This window comes from Aythya fuligula, chromosome 2 (genome assembly GCF_009819795.1).
Source record: "Aythya fuligula isolate bAytFul2 chromosome 2, bAytFul2.pri, whole genome shotgun sequence".
NCBI lineage: Eukaryota > Metazoa > Chordata > Aves > Anseriformes > Anatidae > Aythya > Aythya fuligula.
The window spans coordinates 21400359-21415692 of NC_045560.1; the positions used below are offsets into that span (position 1 = coordinate 21400359).

Consider the following 15334-nt stretch of genomic DNA (forward strand, 5'->3'; position numbering starts at 1 on the left):
ATTATATGGCAGAAAATATTTTTTTTTTAATAGGTAAAACATTTGTTTGCAAGTGAGGACTTCATTCCTACTTACATTAAGCACACTTTATATCAGGTGGTATATCCTCAGTTACTAGTGCTTTTCATAAGTGCACACACCACACAAGATGTAGTCACATGCATACAATGAGCTTATACAATGGCATATTTGTGTTCTTTCTTCTTTTTCTGAGTTTACTTAGCATTTAATTTTTTATTTTTTTTTTCATTCCTGTTGAGCACAGAGCTGAAATTCTAATGGACATGTCTACCATGGCACAATAATTCACCCCTGAAATGAAATGGTCAGCTATAAGACCATCATTTTATGCCAGTTCAAGACATTTTGTTCCTACATGTATGTATCACTATACATGCATCAAAGTTTACCTGCCATTTTTCTGATCATGCTCATTTGCCTGAGATTGTCCTGCATTTTATCACAGTCAAATTTTCACTATCAGATATTATTTAGTGTCATCAGAAAACTTTGTCATCTGATTATTCACCACCTTTTCCAGATCATCTGTAAATATATTGAACAACATGGGCTTTGGCACAGATCATTACAGAACTCTGCTGGTGAGCACTCTTTCCTTATAGAAATTAGACATTAGTTCTAGCCTTTTCCATTACCTGTCTTTTAACCAAATTTTCTTCTGAAAAGCTCTTTTCAAGAGCTTTCTTCTGTCAGGTCAGATTAGCTGAAAGACAGTTTCAGTATGGTGATGTGAATGCAGTTTTCTTAGCATCACAAGTAAAAAATATATGGTATGATCATTTTTGATACTGTGATTTTGTAATTCTAACTTTAAAATCTTAATACAATTGTTCCATTTCAGGTTCTTTCTTATGACTGCAGAATGGTCTCAGGAACTGTCTGTAGCCTGTTTATCAGAAAGCAGGCAATTTTCAAGATTCTGATAATGGTTGTCTTTGTGAAGATGAGCCAAAAGGTTAAACTTAAGTATATCAGATGTCCAAATATAAAACTGCTATTCAAATTATTCCTTTAAAATTAAAAGTTGGATTTGGGGAACTTCCAGTTCCTTTGAAATATACTGAAGGGCTAAATGATAAAATTCAGTGGATGTTGCCAATGCCAACCTGAATAGGGACCGTGGGGTCAGAGTGCATCCACCATCGACACCTACCAGGCATTCCTACATCCCAGTGTGCAAAGGAGACATCTTCACCATTGGTCCACTTGAAGGTGCCTTGGTCCTCTATGTCAGTGAGACCGAGCCAGAAATATTTTTCAGGCCTCAGCCCAACAAGGCTAGTCAAATAGGCTTGTTCATACCTGTAAGGGAGATCACAGTAACACAAGTGGAAGCAAAAGCCTTTATCCAAATTCTAATTGTCTGGTCTGATGATGAATCCTATTCTCCTTTTCTTTGCTTTGGATTAGAGGAAGGGCCTTACAAGGGCATTCTTGCACTACATAAATCAACAACACAAAAAAAAAAAAAAAAAGAAAAAAAAAAAAAAAGGATTTTTTTGTTCAGCTACAGATCTCACCTGTAACTTGGGTAATTTACTGTCTGTCCTTGTGTGAGAACTGTGAAGTAGTTCCACGAGTAATTTAAGAACATATAACCTTTACCTATTCAAAAGACAAAGAAAAGTGATTATCATACCTACTTTCAACTGTGGCTAAGTAACCTTTTTCTCCTTCACAAGTGCTGTTTGCTTCTGAAAATGTTGCTGGTGCATGTCCAATAAAATAACAGTAGGTCCCATATCGTCTCCAGCCCTGTAATGTAATTATAGGATCTCCTTATGAGTTTTAAATAATTGTAGTGTCATGTATTAAGTGAGCTATACAATTTTTAAGTGGATGAAGCAAAATAATCATAAGTATTATGAATTAGCAAAATTTTGCAGTGAAATTAGATTCTTTCTAAATGGCTTATGTAAGTAGCTTAATAAAGTTTATAGTAACATTAAGAGAGAGAGATAAATTCCATAATAAATACAAAAATTGTTTTTATATATAAATGATGCAAATTCAAATATTTCTGGATGATTCTCAGACAAGGGCCTTATTTGATCTGAAAAATTAATGTTTCAGTCTTTTATACTTACTTTTTTGCAACCTACATCAGTACTTTCCTTTTCTCCAGCTATTTGTGATGCAGGTTTTCTTTTACAAATGTAACCAGCTTTCTTCTCACAGACATAGTCTGCCCAGTAGCCATCCTACGAGGCAGGAAAAAGAAAGAAATAGCAATGAGATTAAGATGAATAACTTAAAGAAATTGAATAGAATTTTCTTTCTCCTTTGACTCTGAAACAGAAACATATTGTTTTTCTTATGCAGTCCCCCAAGCTGATAACAAAGCTAAATCTTCTCACACTCAGTGAAATGGCAGAGTGGTCTATGGTAGTACTGCTATGGCCAGTAGTGATGAATGGGAATATGGGTGCTGGGTTTCCTGGCCTCTTTTCAGCTGGAGCTGGTCCTCAGCCTGGTCTGCAGGAGCAGGCACAGGCAGTTGTGCCACACAGGGACAGGCAAACAAGCAGACACAAAGGCAGCAGCAGGGATCCCCACATTACACCATTGCCACAAGAAGAAAAGGAAGAGGAGAATATATCCAAATGACATTCAAAGACCTTCTTTATGGCCCCAGTTTCAGTGGTGACTTTGAGATGAACTTGAAGAGAAAAAATTTTTAACAATGCAGCAATGTTTTCATTTTATTTATTTATTAATTTATTTATTTAAATGAATGGTCATATTTTAGTCTCATCTTTTCTCCTCACATCCTTTTTCCTGGCCCTAAATGGTTGATGAAATAGCAGGGCACATTATTCTTTTGCTAAGCATTTAGTTTCAATGTTAAAATCAGATCCATGCTGAATAATGTTACCTGGCCCTTGATCAGTACACAATCTTCTGGTCTGTTGTTGGTGCTGGATGGCTCTCCCAGGTGCCATTTTGTGTATGTCACTGGTGTACCATCACTCCATTCAAAATACATTTGAACCTTATGGTCATTCAGACCAATCCAGAGGTTGTCTGTCGGCTCTAAAACATGGAAACAGAACTAGAAAGGACCTCTTACGGTGCTGCATCCCTTTCTCAGCAACTTCAAGCTCTAGAACACATACTCCCTTAATTTATCAAACATAACAGTATTTAGTTTGTTGCATGATCATTTTAAATGTTAATTTTTTCACACATACTACAATAAATACAGTGTGTTCAGTGCGTTGCAAAAATAAGATATAATGAAATAACAGAATCATATAATATCCTGAGTTGAAAGGGATCCACAAAGATCATCAAGACCAACTCCTGGGTCTACGCAGGATTACCTAAAAATCCCTTACTTAATCTAAATAAATAAATAAATCACTTCTTTTACTCATAGCACTGGAAGAAGAGTGCTGATGCTGATGTACAATGGTGGAACTGTGTGAATAGTTAGTTTTCAGGTTCTATTGCACTGGTCAGATTTTAAAATATTGTTTTGATCTAACTTGGAATATAAATGTTTTAATTGTCTTTCAAAAAAAAAAAAAAAAGAAAGAAAGAAAGAAAGAAAGAAAAGCAGAGAACCCTCCCTAAGTCCATCCCCCAAGACCTAGATAATTTCTTTAGGCAATAAATTAAATCTCTGATACTACCCAAAACTCAGCAGTGAAAGGACATCAGCAGCCAGATCTAACTTTGAAGCTAGCCATGCAAGCTGGGGCCAGACCATATGACATTCAGGGTCCATTCTGGCCTAAATCAGTGTGAGATCCAATGGTTTTAGGCATTCTAAATTAAAGGAAAGTGAGAAAAATGAATGGTAAATTTAGGCAGCATTCGGAAAAGATAGAAAAAATTCTGGAAGGATATTCACAATTTTCTCAATAGTAATTAAACTGAGGGATGATACCAGAACCAAAAAGTAACCAAAAGCAAAAATATCTCACTGTAGGAGCTGGTTGTGAGAATGGTTGGACACTAAGCAGATAAGTTACTTTTGATGAAAAACAAAAATTTTCTGTCTTGATTTTGCACTTTTCAAATAGTTAATTAGGGCTTTCACTACCTCTATGCATAGGAAAAAGCAAAATAGTTGACAGGGTCAAAAAGTAGCAACATGTCTACAGACTCTACACATTTCTGTCAGTATTATTAAAATAGGCCATGGTGAGATCATGATGTTAGATCCAGTCATCTAAGTAGGTTTCTTCAAGAAGCCCAAGCAATTTCACAGCTGTCTGCCGGGAAACCCCCTTGGCTTGCTCTGCAGATCTTTTCCTTCTGGTAAATTCCAGCACTTTTCTTCAGTAGGTGGTTCCTTCCATTGCTTCTGCAGAAACTCTTGATCTTGCTGATCTTGGTGCTGGGTGACCAGCAAAGCACAGCAAATGCTTTAGAGCCACACTGTAAATTCCCCAAATGTGCTGAAAGCAGTACAAGTTGCTTTTCCATATAAAACAGATTCACAGTTATATTTCACAATACTTCACTGAGAAAGCTTCTTACTTGGGTGACTGGCCCCCTGCACTGGTGCAAGGCAAAACACATCAGGACTGTTGAGTAAGTCTGCAAGTTGCTGCATAGAGGAAGGCATCAGTGTTGAAGCAAAAAGGATAGTTCTGCACTAACACTAGCAGATTTGTGTGTCCTTGCATGTCTTTGGCTGCAATGTTTCATGTTAATACAATTTCTACACCTCATTTGAGGCAGCTAATACTTCTTTCATGCAAACAAAACAAACAAACAAAACAAAACAAGCAAAAAAACAAGCAAGCAAATTTAAACCTGGAAACACTTACTGTACCCAAGCCCAGACACTATAAAGCTGTGCTCTTCAAGGCTTCGGATGCTGGCCAGGTGACTCCCTTCCTTTTGACAGGAGGTCAAAGCTTCTTGCCATCCTTTGGTCTCCCTGAAGATTTTGTAACAGTGGTCTACATATGGTACCCATCCATCTGGGCAAGTAATAAAACCAGTATCACCTAGAAATAAACATCACTGTGTTAGAGCAGTTCAAATGCTATCCAAAAGACATGAAGCTGAAAATTATTTCACTCATTCTCTGTAAAAGCTCTAAACTAAGAATTTTCTTTGGAGATTCCTATTATAGTGAAATTATGGATGGAAAACCTTAAACACAAATATGATTCCATGATGGCATGTTTAATTAGGAAAATTAAAGATTTTTAATACAGATATTAATTAACACAAATTCTAGAGTTATTATATAGTCAAATGTGAATAAAATAAACTAATGTATAAATTTTAACACCTTCTGTATTACTTAGTAGCTATTTAGCAGTTAAGGGAAATCAGAAGTCATCATCTGCACTTAACAGACTGCTTACAAGTTTCTAAAAGATAAGTATGTTGGTAGAGTGAAAATCATCGAGACAAATTTGCAGCTAGATATATACAAAGGGAAATACCAACAACAAAATACTTATTCACTTAAAATATCTTTTATCTTTGCAATGTGTCCATTCTCCTTCCTTTAAAGATATTTACTAACTCCCCTCTTCCAAAAATAATTTTTGGTTTGTTCTCTTTTTTCATGCTTAGTACTGTGTGTATTCAAAGAAGAGACCTGACTCTTTCATTCTGTGTATTGTGGACTGGAGAGCAGCCTAGAAAGGGTGCAAAGGTTTTAAAAAATGAATTAGAAAACAAAACAAAACAAAACAAAACAAACAAACAACAACAACAACAAAAACAGTACTGGTTAAAATTAGATCTTATTTCTAATTTTGTCTCTGCCATTAGGAATACCAAGCAATTCAGATAATGGCTTTTATTTTTAATTATCAACATAGATTAACATACCTGAGGGTACCAAAGTAGTGTCTCTTTTTTTACAAATGTAGCCAAGTTTCTGATCACATTCCCAATTTTGCCATTTAGCTTTTGTTTCAGGATTCAAAACCACACAGAGTTTTCCAGATTCTGGAGAGGGACTTCCTTTGGGAAATGTACAAAAAAAAAAAAAGGTGAACTTTTCTGAAAGCCAAGTAGAACTCTAAGCCCGAAAATGCACAGAAGTGATTACTACTGCTAGAAGTGACAGCCCCAAAGATCAAGCTTTTTCCACCTTCAACAAGAACTGAGGTACTGGGAATGCCTCCATGATGTCTAATATATCATCATTTAAGTGTACGTGAACAGGTAACTCATTCTTCTGACTTTTAATATTACTTGCTGGTAATATTGCTAGTAGTATAATAAATTATAACTATACTAGTATACTAACTGTAACTATACTAAAATATAGTAAATTAATATTGTTGCTAGAGACCAGAAATGGGAGAATACGTGTTTATGGGGATTGTATTATTATTCTCAGGCCTAAAAAACTTTTGCAATACATAGAAGTTTCTGATTTCTATTAGTATAGAAAAAGCTATAGAAAAATACAGACAAAACCTTTTCTAAATCTAACACAATAAAAGTTAAAATCCATGTTGTTTTGGTGGCTTAATGTTAACATTCTATTTTTTTCTCATGCTCAGGTAAACTGAGAATAAAATTTAAAGAAGTATTTGAGGTATGTATCTTTTGTCTTCAGAAATACAAAATCAAGGAAAGTCACACCTACCTGGAGCCCAGTTTAAATACCGGAAAGGGCTGCCTCCAGTCCACTCCCAGCCACTCTTCAAGTCCAGTCTATTGAGCCCAATCCATAGCATAGAATCTGTACTTTCTGTTAATTCTAAATAACCAAAGGAAGATTTATAAATCACTTTTTATTAGCAAATAATATTAATCATTATTATTCATTAATAATATTTATAGGAAGATTTGCAATTCTTAAATATCTATTTACAAATGTCTTTAGATATTAAGATACCTGATAAATTGAAATATTCCAAAGCTTTGATCAATGTAAAATGTAAACAACAACATTCTCTTATTCTTTCAATCACCTATTGCAAAATGAGTTTCCACAGAGTAAATTCAGAATTAAAGTGTTTTTGTAGAATAGCCCAAACACTTTACAAGATTGGAGATATTCAAGTGGAAATATTGGTGTAGTGTAAGTGTAAACTCCCAAGCAAAAGTCTTATAATTTAAATTCATCATTAGAAAAACAACTGAGACTTTCTTCCATGCAATTCCTCCAGAAATACACAGGTGGTATATTTCTTCTATTCATACATGATACGGGATGTATGAACAACTGACATTTTTCAATTTGTCAAATTAAATAAATAAATAAATAAATAAACAGGTGCCAAGCTGCATTTGACAAAAAACATATCTTTCTTTTTGCATAAATATAAGTCATTTCTCTTACTTTCAAATTTTTTTAAGTTTACGTATTATGAAAAAAAAAAAAAAAAAAAAAAAAAAAGGAAATTTTAATTTACATTTAGGAAGTTTTTTTCTCTTAAAATGAGATATTTCTAAATAGAAAGTCAAACTGCCACACTAGCAGGATGCTGGAATACTATGAATTTTGTTTAAAGCTGACAGTGATTTTGAGATGAATTTGCAATTTCTAAAAGATTTTGCTAATTTACTTTTGTATATTTAGGCCCATAGGCATTAGCCAAAACTGTACCAGGTAGTCCTTAGCTGTGATGATAGACTGAAAGGATCCGGAATGTCAGGGTTTGCTTTATTTCCTTACCTTTAATGTATATTTGCTCATGAACGTCTGTGATACACAATAACTCCGCATTTTGTTGCTGACAGCTCTTCCTTGCTTGGTGCCAAGTGAGTGCAGATTCCAAGTTTACTTGGTAGTGGACATTTGTTGACAGATCTGTAGTCCAGGTTGTTTCTTTATCTGTGGAGAAAATAGTTATTATGGGGTGATAGTAATTCACTCACAGAAAAACAAGTTGAAGGTTCTCTTTATTCATGACATTCTCATTAAAGAATGGGAAGTTGGCTGTGCTATTCTTTCAAATGCACTGGAAGTGTAACAAGCAGGATAGGGAAGGAAGAAGTTAAGGCCTGTCATCTGACAGGTAGTGCTGGCAAATGTTCCCTCCTGTTGCATGAAGATACATAATTCAGGAGTTACTACAAGGGAAGTGATTGCATGGAGAAATATATTGCATGGCATGCTGTGGCAGATACTGTAGTTGAAATCTATAAAAAGATACATAAGTTCTCCTTCTCGTTCTTGGCAGCAGTTCCCACTGAGATCTGTGAGACCTAGCTATAGAACTGAATTTAACATCAGACTGCTTTTAGATAAATCTTCCCCTGCTAAAAGCTTCTGGATGTGCTTGCCACACAGCTTCAGATCTGGCGCACTGCAGTAGTACTGAGCTGCGTGGTGCTCATCTCCTGATTATCTCTGCTTCTTTGATCTGTTGAGGATCTATACATGCTCAATAAAGTGCAGTATGAAATTGAGTTAGATGCTTGATTAGTCTCAAAAACCAGTATGAAGTTAAATTAAAAGAACTAAGAATTGGCTTTCAAAGGATTTGAAAATTACTCATTGACCCTATGTCACATGCTATTTAGACTCATTGTAATAGGTATCATTGCAGGGACCTGGAAAATGTATTTGATTATAGATCTGAATCAAACCAAATGCACATTTTGAATGGACTAGGGTAAAGGAGTGTTTTAATAATAGAAGTAACGTTGATCAGAAGCAATGGGGACAAAGATAGAGGAGAGCTGAGAAGTGCCAGATGTCCAAAGCTTATTTGTCAAGCATCAAGCCATAAAGGGAGATGGAGAGAGAAGTGACCACAGAAATGGAGGACAATTTTCAGAAAGCAATTGAAGTAGTAGTAGAGAAATGCCAGGGATGGGAGGCAGCTGTCAGGGGAGTGGAAAGACAGCTTTCCAGACAATGTGAAGAGGTCTTAATAAGATCAGTAAATGGACATGTACCACTTAAGCAAATATATATATATATATATATATATCCATATGAAAATCACAAAGACTGAATTGTTAACTTCGTCACCAAGCTTCCTACAGCTCTTATTTTTATGCCCACATCCATCACAGTGGGGATCCTCAGAAAGGGATTATACAGGTTGTACAATGCTGACAGATTGCATCCTGCCTGGGAAACAGAGAGGAACTCAAAATTACCCTGCTGCTCAGCAACACCACCACAATTAGAGGGAACTGCATGTTATTTTATTATTCAGTCACAGTTTTCTCCACGTCTTTATGCAACACATGTTATTTCTTTGTGTAGAATGCTGTAGGATGTGGCAATATTACTAAAATCTATTCATGTAAACTACCCATCAGTATAAAGACATTGATGCTCTGCTAGTGCTGGTTTGACAATGCCACACTGGGAGGTGGGGGGGGGGGGGCTTGTGTGGGAACAGATATCTTACCTTTTAATGGGCAAAATCCATATCGCTGGTCTGCATCATAGTCTGCAGTTGTTGCGCACCAGAGCCAGCCATCTGATCGGCCAGCATCAGTGCACTCAGCATACCATTGCTTCTTGTACATGAAAGGGAACACACAGGGTGCCCCAAAAGCATTTCCTAGCAGTGTAAAAGTCTCTGAGAAGACAAAATGATAATGACAATATGGAAAATTAAAAAAAAAAAAAAAAAAGTTTGAAAAATATGAAGTCTATGCCAATGGTAGAATTGCACCTGAACCTTTCCAAACTTAAACGGCTGATATATGTTGTAGAGCAGTGTTATTTGAAGTAATAACAGCTAAGTCTAAAACTAGTTCTTTGTTCTGACCAAGATGCTTTCAGAAACTATTAATAAAGCTCCAGAGCACTACCCTAAGGTAGTACTACTTTAAACAATGTCAAGAGTTATATAAAATGCACAAGAGCAGGAATTAATATTTGGATATTCTACTTCCTGGAAAAAAGTAAACATCAGGTTCTTCTCTGTTTTTGTTTTAGTGAGCATTTAATCACCTCACACACAGTGGAGCAGCCCCATATACAAGGCAGGGGGACGAATACTGAGAATATTCTGCAAGATGGGTTAGTGGTTTCAGAACATTTGTTTTGGATGTGGGAAAGCCATTCAGAACAATCAGACTTCTTGCACTGGTAATTATAATCATGCCATGAGCATCCTTATCTTCTGAGTCACAAAAGCCACGCTTCCTCCACCCACAGTGAGCCTTTTCCCAGCTCAACCATATTGTGCTTTTCTCTCGAGGATATAATTTCATTTTCATGTTGCTGTATAAGAAAATTCTCAGTATTTATATTCTCCCAAAAATATACTGACAGGATATGGTGAGTGATAGTGATTTAGAGAATGCTTACAAATAAGAGTGAGTGAGTAAGTAAGTATATATGTACATATGTACATAAGTACATAAGTACATAAGTACATAAGTACATAAGTACATAAGTACATATAATATAATATAATATAATATAATATAATATAATATAGTATAATGTAGTATAGTATAATATATATTTATATAATTATGTGGTGTTTAATAATGATATGATATAATATTAATATTTTAATACTGTTGATTTATGTAACATATTTATTATTGAATATCATTATGGTGTATTATTAATATGTTGATTATATAATTTTCAATAATAGTATATTGAAATACATTATTCACATAATTAACTATTCAATTATGTTACTATATTAAGGCAGCACTTATATAAATAACTAAAATACTAATAGTACTAATAGAGTATATTATATATACCGTAATATTATACTGTGTATACTATATACATAAAATATGTGAATTCATGTTTTATATATATATATTATACATAATGCAAAAAATATGGAATTAAATTCAAAGCTCTCACCAGTGCACTGATTTTCTAAAGCTCTGGTGGTTACTGAAGGAATCAGAATATTCAGAACCAAAGATCCAAAACACTAACACACAACGAAATTAGTGCAATGGATTGAAGAACAGATTTTCTTTACCTTCATATCTCTGGGAACATAAAATATCCATGGTCCCATACATCTTCCAGTTATTCTTTGGACTAAGGCCTTTCTTTAATATAACATTATCATATTCTCCATTGCCAGGACTGAAAAACAAATCTTCTCCTTGAATTGCAAGGAGGCTTTCATTTCTGCATTCCCACCACTGGAGCTCACTAGTTTGGTTACATGGGTATAGGGTGATAAGAGACTCATCTTCCTTCAGTGGCACACCCAAGCATAGGCTCAGTCTCACACTCATGAGCTGATGATCAGTAATCCACCTGAATTTTTGTGCTTCATTGTCTTGGTGGCAAGTCGCAGTTCTAACTGACTGTGCAACAGAAGCCTGAAGACAGAGTTTGCTGACTTTATTATACATTAAAAATGTTTCAGTGTCTGTAAAACAAAGTAATGCAAAGAATATATATAGTCAAGATAAGTGACATGATAAGTCTATTTCCCATTCACATAAACTAGAAAGCATTTCTTTCTTATCAGATGCTTTTGAATGGAGTGTGTTGCAACATCAATTTTATTGGTTAAAAAGCAATAAGGTAGACAATAGAATATGTGTTTCTTTATTATATGCCACTATATTGTGGATTAGTGGCAGCCAGCAGCAACAGCAGAGCTAAGCACATCTTCTTGGATTTATTTATATTAGTTATGTGAATTCCCTCAACCACACTGCTATCACCATTGCCCTGTTTCCATGTGTTCTCAGATGCTTGGCCTTCTGACCTCTGCAAATTTTCCTAATGCTGCCAGACCTTACAGGTGTCCTAGAAGGGTCACAGCCATCTTTGCTGAGCCATTTATCCTTTCCCTCCTGAAGCCATATCTTTGTTCCTTTTCACTGAATAAATGTGGGTGAACAACTCTGGGCCTCAAAGAAGGTTTATGGGCCTCACTGACCTACAAGACCTGCAGTATCCACTATGAGCCAAGGCAATATAAAACTAGGAATGACACTGACAAGCCAAACAGTCTAAGAAAGTAGCAAGGACTGGATAGCAGGGGCATCTGACCACCACTTGGCAATATGGAAAAGGCTGGTGGAATTTAGAAGGTCCACCTGTAACAGGAATTGGGTCTTCAGCTCTCTGGGTAGTGTCACTGATCATGTCCACAGTGTTGACATTGATGTAAAGTAGAAGTAGTTGCGCTAATTTCAGTCCCACAATGAGTTTATTGGTAGCAATAGTGAATCAATACAGGCACATCTATGAGTGTGCTCTGTTGTTTTATGATGTACCTTGTGACACATACAACTATATTTCCCTCCAAAGTTTGTGAGATTCATAACTTAATTTGGTCAGTGATACATCTTTTTATCACTGGGGGTCATATATTCTTAAAAAATTAAAAAAAAGAAAAAAAAAAAAAAAAAGCTTGCAAAAATATTAAATCAATTTAATTGATAATTTACAACACAGATAAAATAACTACTCTGCCCCTGCAGTGATACTATGCACAATTAAGAAATATAGATACTCTGAGGCAATCCATAACAACTAGTTTTACTCAGGAGACATCTGGTTCTCCAAAGTTGTCTGCTTAACATCTACAATAGAAGTGTCACGAAAGGAATGGAAGTACTATTATCGCTACAGTTCTACAATAACTTCCCAAAGGTATTCCAACTTTATTTCACACAAATTTTACTTCATTCATTTTATCAGTATCAGTGAATTCAGAAAGTCTGTTCAAAAGAGTGAAGAGGAATAATCCAGTAAATACTGGATTGCCATCAGCTGTGAACACCTTAATGTCCTCCAAATAATCCCACACTTCACCACCCCTTAAGTTTTTCCTGACTGATTTTGCTAAACATTACTCAAACACCTCAAAACAGTTCAAAAAATAAGAACACAGATGTAAAAAATAAAAAATAGACATTTAAAATTATCTTATAATTTTCTCTAGGTTTGATCTTCTGAGGTCATTGAAATGACCTCAGAATGACCTACCACTATACATGAATAAAGGCATTAAGAATTCAGTCTCTGTTTCCATGTCTATTCTCTTTTTTAAACTCCTAGATCCCGCCCTTGCTTTTTGCCTGCCCTGAAGAACTCCCCATCTATATGTCCCAAACTAATAATGTACATAAAGGCACTGTTGCAGGACTGTAAAGAACTCTGAAATGTCAGGAAACACGGAAGCACTTTCATGCAGTTTTACAGGAGACAAGCGGGAGGCACTTACCCGCCAGCTGCAAAGCACTGTGAATGACAGAAAGAACAACCAAGAAGCCAGAGAACATTGCAAATGCTACTTTCTTTTCTTTCTTCCACCAGAAGATGTATAATGAGTGTTGCTGATAATAAAGTCCTTCTGGAGAGAGGACAGTGATCAGTCCTTCTCAGTTTCAAAGGCTGGCTGGTTGAAGAGAAAGCTCTGGGTGCTAAATAGGGAAATATTCTGTCACATGCCATATTTAAAAAAAAAAAAAAATGACCACACAGCACAGTTTTGCCTTTGGACTTCTAACTGATGGCAAACTGTGCTGCCTTGAGAAAGCAGGTGATAGACAGAAAATTATATCTCAACACTTTGTAGCTCTCTCTCCTGAAGAAACACCCATGGAGCTAACAGCTATCTAACACCTTAACACCTTAATCACACAGTGAAAAAACACCATCAGGAAAATGTCAGTCTCATGTTTTCATGTGTGAGATGAGTCAGAACTCAATTTTAAAGGACCAGGATTTCAGCGAAATTCACTGTGCAGGATGTTATTAAAATTTGTTTCCTTCTACATGAGATTCCCATTACCTTACTGACCTTGAGTTCTGTAGAAATACAATTAGGAGACCAAGACCCAAATCTACCTGAAAAATGTCTCATTTTTAAAACAGTCCCCATTTTTCCCATGAAAATGCACAGGAAATTGCAAATCTTGTCGGACAGTGATCCCAAGAGCCATCCACAATTTCATGAAATGCCATGTATACAGATGCATTGCAGATCTACAGATGCGTAAGATCTGGGATCTTATATAGATCACAGAACCAAACTCATGAGCATATTGGTGGAAACCTGGAAAACACAGTGTTCCTGTCTGATCCACAATAGACTATCCCTATAACTGCATAAAGTTCTGACATTACCACAGTGGATTTCTACCAGGTAAATGTTTTGTTCTATTTAGAAAAACTTTTAAATAGAAAAATCAAACTACAGCATGAGAATATCATTCAAAGTGTAGCAACATACTTATTCTTTACCTGTAGCAAAAGTGTGATAGCAAGGAAATTTGGCATTGTCTCCTCTTCATTGCCATGACGATTGCATTTCCTAAGTACAGGATTTTTTTATACTTGGCTAGTCAGCAAAAAGACAATACAAGAAAGAGAGTTAGTCTCTGGGAAGGTCTGCAAGATTAAAATAAAAAGGAGAAATTGAATTGCGAAATAAGAAAGTACAAGGACACAGGAGGTACAGAAGTTAGGAAGTTAAGGACAAAGTTAACTGAATTTTCTTTTTCAGACAGTGACAAAATATATTAACAATGACAATTAAGTCAATACCTTTTCCTGGAAAAGACATTTGAGATTTCTAGAACTTTTTTTTTTTTTTTTTTTTTTTTTTTTTTTTTAAGTCCTTTAATCAGCTGCCAAACATTTTGCCTGGAAAGATTTCTTTAAAAGCTTTCTTTAGCCTGAACTGGTATCTCTCAAATAGACAGCACTTCCTTATGGCATGTGGCCTAGTTATATAAAAGATAGATTGTCACTTATTCTGTCAAGAGTTTAACAGCCTTGTTTTATTCAGGAGTTGATACAGTATGAGACAGTCCTCTTTTTTCTCTTTGTAATTGCAAAATTAAAAAAAAAAAAAAAAAAAAAAAGTAAAAGGGGAATGGTCCCTTTACTTTGCCCTCTGCAGTTCCTCAATCCACTGACTGACACATCTGGCAGTATAACACTGGTTCGTTAACAGATTGAATGCTCTTACACCTTTCCCAGTATGCCCAGGATGGAGAATTATGAGGCACTGTGCTGGTTCCTGGAAGGGGATGGCTGATCAAGGCCATCAAAATCCCTAGGACCAGACTCTGAGGAAAAGTAAAGCCAGAAGTGTTCTTCATCATTATCGCATCGTCACACCTGTGCCTGACACCTCCTGACATTGCAAGTCACCAGACCTTGGGGAGTGCCAGGCAGAAGATGGCATTGTTTAATTGCTCCCTGGCACTTAGGTCATCACGCAACATCAGGTGCCTTCATCTCAATGCTGTCCACAGGGGTAGCCCCCCCATCCCACCAAGATGCATTTGTGCGGGTGCAGGTTGGCCATTCCTGATCTAAAAGATCAGAAGCTGGGTTAAAAGCAGAGTTATACTCCTTAGCATGAATTTGTCAATTCTCTTTTCCTTCAAATTCAGGGAGACTGCAGTGTTAGTTGCTAGACCTACATCCAAGACACTAATCCTATAAGGAGAT

General features: G+C 35.9%; 1 protein-coding gene across 2 annotated transcripts in view; it reads right to left on the minus strand.

Annotated features, from left to right (window-relative positions):
• LOC116485495 (macrophage mannose receptor 1-like) overlaps positions 1 to 13249 on the minus strand; it is a 44129-nt gene extending 30880 nt beyond the window's left edge. For both annotated transcript variants that reach the window (XR_004252884.1, XM_032180892.1), the window contains exons 1-11: positions 13095 to 13249; positions 10881 to 11282; positions 9324 to 9497; positions 7631 to 7789; positions 6596 to 6709; positions 5827 to 5961; positions 4803 to 4985; positions 2897 to 3054; positions 2109 to 2222; positions 1661 to 1776; positions 1175 to 1323 (exon numbers count right to left, since the gene is read on the minus strand). Coding sequence is in view for 1 of the 2 variants with exons in the window: in XM_032180892.1 (XP_032036783.1) it covers positions 1175 to 1323; positions 1661 to 1776; positions 2109 to 2222; positions 2897 to 3054; positions 4803 to 4985; positions 5827 to 5961; positions 6596 to 6709; positions 7631 to 7789; positions 9324 to 9497; positions 10881 to 11282; positions 13095 to 13152 (1762 nt within the window). In the remaining variant the exon portion in view is untranslated. The remainder of the gene's footprint in view (positions 1 to 1174; positions 1324 to 1660; positions 1777 to 2108; positions 2223 to 2896; positions 3055 to 4802; positions 4986 to 5826; positions 5962 to 6595; positions 6710 to 7630; positions 7790 to 9323; positions 9498 to 10880; positions 11283 to 13094) is intronic.
• Positions 13250 to 15334: the final 2085 nt, after the last annotated feature.